At 35.5% G+C, this 8,233-nt stretch overlaps 1 protein-coding gene across 2 annotated transcripts in view; it reads left to right on the top strand.

Annotated features, from left to right (window-relative positions):
- Window positions 1-2,827: 2,827 nt before the first annotated feature.
- The window catches only part of LOC127158523 (uncharacterized), a 28,726-nt gene continuing 23,320 nt past the window's right edge, over window positions 2,828-8,233 (top strand). Inside the window, exons 1-4 of one of the 2 annotated variants that reach the window (XR_007826178.1) lie at window positions 2,828-2,921; window positions 3,301-3,427; window positions 4,026-4,118; window positions 4,341-4,522. Coding sequence is in view for 1 of the 2 variants with exons in the window: in XM_051101606.1 (XP_050957563.1) it covers window positions 2,877-2,922; window positions 3,119-3,159; window positions 3,301-3,427 (214 nt within the window). In the remaining variant the exon portion in view is untranslated. Of the gene's footprint in view, window positions 2,923-3,118; window positions 3,160-3,300; window positions 3,428-4,025; window positions 4,119-4,340; window positions 4,523-8,233 lie in introns of both variants that reach the window. The other variant, XM_051101606.1, reaches the window with a different exon arrangement.

Here is an 8,233-nt window from a genome sequence, read left to right as displayed (position 1 = left end):
CTCATCATGGCTTTATGTGTTAAAGATCTAAAAACCTACAAAACTTATTTGTTAAAACAAAAGTTACATCGTTATTTAATCATATGGTTTTCCATCATCATGTGGATTTTGCGTGCATGTTTGTGTTTGTTATGCTTGTGTTTGCATTTATGTTTGCGTTTGAGTTTGCATGCTTAGTGTTTGTGTTTGCATTTGAGTTTGCATGTATGTTTGTGTTTGCATGTGTCTTTGTCTTTTTGTGTTTGTTTTTGCATGTATGTGTGTTTGTTTTAGTTGCATGTATGTTTGTGTTTGCATTTATGTTTACCATTTTGTGCTTGAGTTTGTATGTATGTTTGTGTTCGAGTTTGCATTTATGTTTGCATTTGAATGTATGTTTGCATGTTTGTTTGTGTTTGCATTTTTGTTTGCATTAGGTGTGCAACGGATCGCGGTTGATCCGTGATCCGTGCGGATCACAACCCACGGTTGGGAACGCACGTGACCTGCGGATTAACTCATTTTTAAAATTTGTAGATTACAGTGTTTCCCCTGCCATTATATTAGACTTATGTTATTTATATTATATACACAACGGCATGTCATTTCTCTCTCTAACGTTACCTTACATGGTCACGCGTATACAATTTCTCCTCCGCTAAAACGCGGACGGGATCGCAGAGTCCATTCATGAAAACGGATTTACTCTATAGCACGGGATGCCACATAATTCCTCAATGTTTGGATCAATAAATCAAAACTAGGTCTCTCACTTAATTCGAATCGCGATATGGACTAGTATCTGTGAATATTAAAACGCAAAAAGACGGTTTAAATATGAATCCTCCATGTACCGCTTGGCTCTGTATGAATGAATGGCGGAGACGCACCTTTGTTTACTACACAAACAGTGAAGCACAGGTAACGCTCGCGGTGATTTTCGGCCTCTGCGTCTCATTATATGACGACATAAACGTATAAACTTAATCTCAAGAACTGCTTTAAGAAAACACCTGCAATGTTGGAAAATGCACATTTTGTTATTTTTATAATGGAGATTAACATTCCTGTAAATTGTGCAATTGTTGAATAAAGCATTTATCATCATATCATAGTGTATACCACCCAGTCTCACGGCATTTCGTGATATAGTCACGAAATTTAATCTATTGATTCGTGTTTATGGACACGAATTTCCCTCTTTTTTCGTGTCACTCTGCACGAATTTCGATCCAATGTATTTCAATAGGAAATATCTTTCGTGCCTCCAGCACGTTTTTCTTTCTGACACTGGGGTCCACAGACGCTGTATTGTTTCAAATTAATATATGTATAAAATGAATATATAAAAAAAACTGAAGAAAAGAAAAGAAAAGAAGTTTTGGATAGTGGACGCCAGCAATACCCATGATCCTCAGCCTCCGTTGCTATGGAGACGGAGTCAGCCTGCTTTGCGATCAAACCACTGTTCAGGTGAGGTGCCGGGCTAATAATTAATGACCACGTTTTGTTTAAATCTTATAGTTGATCCCTTTCTTTGCCCTTAGACTCACGTGGTTTTCATATTAGGACAACGATTAAAGCCCGGCCAATGGTTTCCTCATTATCAGCGGGAAAAAAAACATATACTTGTGAAATTAGGCTAAACGGCCTAGCAAACTTAAGTATAAGCGAACTCTCGGTTATATCAGCTTAACCTAGCGTGGAGCACTGCATTATTGTGTGGGTCAAGGGTGATTTTATCTCAATCATCATGACCTTATGTTTCAGTCGTATCCAAAATGAGAAAATGTAAACATTATGGACGCTAAACACGCTGGAGCAGTGTAATGATTCATTCATACTCGACGCTGGAGGGCGCTCTTGCGCAGAAAGTACTAAAAAACTAAAGTAATAACGAGTGACGTGCCAGGAAATCCCTAATATTGACAAAGGAATCCAGCTATTGCTGTAGCTCTGCTGAATAAAAACAGAAACGTTGTGACTGATGAAAGGATGAAAGACAAATATATGAAATTTATGGTATGTGGTATATAAATAATGCAGTGTTTTTGACATAGCATTTATTACAGTATGGGAACTATGAAATATATTTTCTGCCTCATCCTGTGATAAAAATGGGAAAAAATACAGGAGAAAAATATAAAATATAGAATACAAATTATTTGTTATTGTCCAGCAGTGTAGGCTATTTAGCCAATTAAAACTAAGAAAAAAAAAAAAAAAAAAAAAGCATTATGGTATTATTACATTGACATCTATGTCCCCTAACTTCTGATTCTGAACTGACATGACATAACTTAACATTACTACACATAACATTGCCTTTAAATCTGGGATGAGGAAGCCGCAGACGCACATTAGCATACAGAAAATAACAAAACATGATTTTTTTTTTTATTCATTTACCTTAAGTATTTATAAGAAATTCAGAATATCTCACTAGAGGGGTACACTTTTTAAACCTTATTTTAACATAACTACTCAACACTACATAATTAACATTTTCTGTTCTCCTTCCAGATCCTGTCAAAGAAGTCACCTGTCCAAATCTTGTCCGAACCTGTCTGAATCTAACCGAACCCAAAGGCACTTTGAAGAGCCAAACTCTATCTATCTATCTATCTATCTATCTATCTATCTATCTATCTATCTATCTATCTCTATCTGTCTATCTCTTGCAACCTTTGTGTCCATCTGTCTCACTAACTATATTTCTATCCATCTTTCACTCTTTATTTCACAAACTTTACTCTCTATCTGTCTCTATATACTTGTCTGTCATATCCATCTTTGTCAGTCTGTCTGTCCTTAGTCTGTCTGTATCTGTTTGTGTTGTAATGGTGACCAAACATAAACCTGACTCACAGGATCCCCACTACCAAGAGGGGAGACGCATGGCTCTTGAACTGAAATTAGACCATGCTCTAGCTGAAGCCATGGTAAGATTTTTTATATACCTAAATCATTTTATACTTGAGCATGCGAATGGGGGATAACGTAAAGTAAAAATGTATTGAATGTAGAAGAAGGACGAGTGCAGGATATGTCATGCAGGTATATTGCATGGTAAATTTAAGTAATTGACATCTTATAATGCTCATTGGTGAATGTAAATGAGGGAATTTTTTTATTAAAGAATGGAGCTCCATCCCTCCGAGTTACAGAGCCTTGGATAATCTATGGCAAGGCTCATTTTAAGACATTCAAAACCTTACTAACACACTATGTTGTGTTTTCCTTTCACTAATTACCTGTCTTTTGGATCCAGTACCTTTAACAACATCAGTCTTACAAGAAATTTTTACTCCACACACACAGACATCATCTGTGGAGAGGAAACGTGCACGCTCTGAAGGAGACCCTCCACAGACCTCCAGAAGGGACCTTTTAGGGCGCGGCAAGCCAAGGGGGAGGCAAGGAGGGCGACGGCAAGCTTCAGCTCCAGGTTATGTCTGAATTATGTAAATGGTGAACCAAATCAAATTAGAACACTGTAATTAATTGTTTAGAGTTTAAAATGTTACAATATCTAAAAGACATTAAAACGTACATAAACCTTTTGGTGTCACTATAGTGGTTATGCACAACAGACTTCCGTATTCTGCTAAACAGTTCTCGTTGCTTCTGGTTCACATGTTTTGCATATGTCTCGTTAAATATGAAGCTATTTTACTTAAGTTGCCTTCAAAGTAGACACTAAAGATGATCTTAACCAATGTCCTTTTAACTAACATTTATATATAAAAATAAAAAAAAATGTCAACAATAAAAACAGCCAACTTGTTTAACTGATTACCTTAAAAGTCCATCGATATCGCCATAATACAGTACAGCTATTAACACGTTCTCCGACAAGCGGAAGCAATGATACCTGTTTTGAGGTTTGGTCAGGTGACATTCGGCATATATCCTGTTGTAGAAGACATTACCAAGTACTTAACAGAAATATGTCTGATTTCACAAATTGTTCAGCTTTGGGTTGAAAAAATAAAACATGAATACAATGATAGTATAACGTTATTCTTCTATGTACTGTTTTACAGTCACACACCCTCCTCTTGAGTACTCCTCATCATCCAGTGTGGACGTCCCACTTACTGTACCCTCAGCAAAACTAAATCCTCAAGAGGAATTTGGTAAATCACATCAATTTAGAAACCATGTGTAATTAAAGAAAAACTGCTTAGACAAAACTGACAGTGCAGTAAATGGATTAAGAACACAATTTATTAAGTATTTAGGCTAGTTTGGAACTGAATCATGGAATCATGTGTTTATGCTAAATATTTATTAGTTGACTTTTAATTGGTCCTCATCTAAATTGACCTCTATGACTTTATTTTATATTTTCTTTACAGAAAAAAATATGGAGAGGCTCTCTAATATTTTGGCATCTTATCCTTCTGCTGAGCCTCAAAGAAGCTCTGCATCATCATGGTCTTTTCGGCAGCAGAAAGCCTCAGATCGCTGGAAAGAAGCAAGACCATACCACCTAAAATGCCTTATTGTGTTGGCTTTGCCATGAGCCTGCTGTTATTAGGTTGGTTTTCATGAATATTAAACTTTAATTACCCAGTTTAGGCTTGCTGAGAAATAAAGTGCCCTGCTATATAGGCTAGGATGCATGTGTTTTAGGGTGGTATAAAACTTGGGCACCCCACATTTATGGGAACCACATTTATGAGAAAAGTAAATCTAAGACCTTCTTGCTGTAAGGTGCCAGTGCTAAACACAGTACAATTAAACCTAGTGTATAACTAAATTTGGAATAGCTTGAACTGAGTGTGTTATACTTTATGTGAGTTATTCACCTGAAATAATATATTAGATTTTTTTTTATTTACTCCCTAGGTGTACAGAGTGTCTTCCCGAGGAGTGGTTCTGTGGGCAGTGTGATGTATTACGTCACAAAAAAACAGCCAGCGGCAGAGAGGAGCAGCGCTTATAGTTAAATTAGATATTCTGTTGCTTCTAACTCTGTTTTACATGCAAGTATAGTCGAAATCACAGCTCAGCTGTATGTCTTAATCATGTGTGTATTTGATTTCATCAGACAATGTGGTGTTTTATGAATCAGGATTTTAGTGCATATTAATATCTTGGAGAGCTGGTTGTGTCTTAATTAATTGAGTTCTGAACTAATTCAATGAATCGTACTTTTCATATATATTAATTATTCGTCATAACCTACAGGCCAACAGAAAGAAATCATAGGCTATTGCTGTAATGAAAGGAATGTAATGAAATTTTTTTCAAATAAAAATAGGACTGTATATAATTCTGTTATATAATAATAATGACCATTAAGGCTTGGATTATTTAATATGATTTGTCTGTCATTATTCAACTAAACCTTCAAAGTTCACACATTTACAAGAACGAGGTGAATGGAGAAGATTGTGTATTATCTGCAGGAGAGGGAGAACAGAAGAAACAGCACTACTTTAGTTTGTGATCTGCAGTTCGAAGAAAGAAGGAGAAACAGGTGTGTTTGTGCATCACATTCCTGTCCAGTTGGTGGCGCTGATGCACTAGATCTGTTGTTCACTGGACTTTGATTCGTATCATAACAAACATCAATCTTGAAGATCACACAGGTGCGTTTAACAGCACAAGATCGTCTGGACTATTGCAAGTAAGTTTGAATACTTTCACGATTACAGTTATTTAGGATGAACGGATTTCATAGCTATATGTAAGCGTGATTTGTTTACAAGTCTGTAAAAATGTAGCATTAAAATAATTCTAGGGTTTTTTATTTGCCCTTGTTCCATTTTAAGACGCGAGGCCGAAAGTATTCTGTGATTAAACCTGTTCTTCCGGATCCAGAGGTCAATAAAACAGAGCAACACATGAATATTCTTTTAAACTTAATGTTTCGAAAGTTGCTGCATAGTAATGTGCATGTAAATATAAATATTGCGGTAAAGTTAGTTTGGCGTTTGACATTCATTAGACATTCGGTTTCATACCAATTAAACTCTTTGTGTCTGTTGTGTTTTGAGCCTGAACGAACTTAGACATAAACATACGCCCTTTAGTTTGCACAAGGCACAACTGTGAAATATTCAGAATATTATTCCCTATAATGCACAAGACTTGCTTTTCTGATTATACCTTTATTATTTTTATATGTGGTACTGAATCCATATTTTTAAATATTCTTTATACTGAACCCACGTAAATTCATTAAACTCTGCCGCCATTTGAGATAAAAACATTAAACCGTAAAATATTCAGAATATTATTCCCTATCATGCACAAGGTTTGTGTTGTTCTTTTTAGGTTTTTATTATTTTATATATGGTATTGAAACAATATTTTTTATGTTTTATATACTAAACCCACTTAAATTCATAAAACTCTGCCACCGTTTGAGATAAAAGTATCAAACCAACTGTAAAATATTGAAAATATGATTCTCTGTAATGTACAAGGATTTTTTTTTCTGATTATGCCTTTATTATTTTTATATGTGGTATTGAATCCATTTGAGATAAAGGTATCAAAGATAAACATATATGATACTGAATCCATATTTTTTATGTTTTATATACTGAACCCACTTAAATTCATTAAACTCTGCCACTATTTGAGATAAAGGCATCAAACCAACACTAAAATATTATTCCCTATTATGCACCCTATAAAGGCATCAAACCAACATGGCCAATTTATTAGATTATGCCATAGTATTATTCTATATTGAAAGCATATGAATAGTTGAAATAGAAAAGCCCTTAAATGCCATCAGAACTGTTTCTCTAAAATGAGCATTTGTGTCACGCTCTCATGTTTATGTACAGTACTTTTACTTTAATGGCAATCAGTATTTTCTTTTCTTTGCCATTAAAATTAAAGAGCTGAATATAAACGTATAATCTCAGAGAAAAAATAAAAAATAAAAATATTTATTTTTCACTGGGGCGATACCCTTAGGTTCAAAAGTAAAAAATACATTTTTGTACATTATTTACCTTAATGGTACAAATTAGTACCTTAAAGTTCCATATTAATACTTTGAAGTCTGCATGAACCAGAAGATGCAACCAGCTTTGCTTCAGTGCTGTGATGTGAAACGGGACAGTGAATAGAGGACAGGATTTTGTGTTTGCACACCTTCTCTCAATATTGCTCTGCTATAGCAGATTAACAATTAGATGGGAGTTTTTTGTTTTTTTTTAAGTTGCATCACATGCAAATACAAGGCAAATATAGAGCAATGTCATACAGTTTAAAACATGTAAAACAGGATAACAACATCAACAAAACATAAAATGAACTTAAACATATATATATATATATATATACACATATATACATACATTACGGCAGTTACAATACATGCATTTGAAAAGCTTTAGAATTGTTATTGTTTTTATAAGGTTCTTATTTTGTGATCTCATGTTTTAAAATACATTTTAAGATCAGTGTAACAGGTAATACTGTATATAATGGATTCCTTAGATTTTTTTTTTTTTTTTTAACTTATAAATATAAAACTTTGCTAAGATAATTAACAGTGATGTTTGAATAATGTACTTTTGTTTTATCAGAAAAGGATGGGTTTTTGGAAATGTTGGAAAGTAAAATATCATGAGGTTCTAAATGAAAGGCTTTGTTTAACTTTTTTGTTATGTCTATTTTAAAGTCAACCCAACATGAAATAGAAAAAGGGCAATAGAAAAATAAATGTTCAGTATCTTCAACTGATATGTTACATCATGCGGTGATTGACTTCAGGTGCCGGTGATTAGTATTCAGGGGAGAGTGAACATTGTGTGTGAGTGGCTGTAGAACCTGACCAATCCGTGACATTACCCCCCTCCCCAGGGCCCGCTCCTGAGGGCCGAGACCTCCGACGTCGCGGTGGTCTACCTCGTCCTTGGGGTGCTGGGAATTCTGGATGATTTGTGTGAAAATCTTCCAAGAGAGTGGGATCTAAGATGTCAGCTCTGGGGACCCATGACCTTTCCTCTGGACCGTATCCTTCCCAATCCACTAGATACTGAAGCTGACCACCACGACGTCGGGATTGCAGGATCTCCTTGACCGAGTAGATGGATCCGTCTTCCAACGATAGAGGGGGAGGGGGTTCCTCTTCGTGGCCAGGTTCTGTGGAGGGAATCAGAGGTGGGTGAAAAGGTTTAAGAAGAGAGATGTGGAAAGTTGGATGAATCTTGTATTGAGGAGGCAATTGGAGTTTGAAGGTGACGGGGTTGACCTGTTCCAGTATGGTAAAGGGGCCAAC

This window comes from Labeo rohita, unplaced genomic scaffold (assembly GCF_022985175.1).
Source record: "Labeo rohita strain BAU-BD-2019 unplaced genomic scaffold, IGBB_LRoh.1.0 scaffold_154, whole genome shotgun sequence".
NCBI classification, from domain to species: domain Eukaryota; kingdom Metazoa; phylum Chordata; class Actinopteri; order Cypriniformes; family Cyprinidae; genus Labeo; species Labeo rohita.
This window is presented reverse-complemented; position numbering and strand designations above follow the sequence as displayed.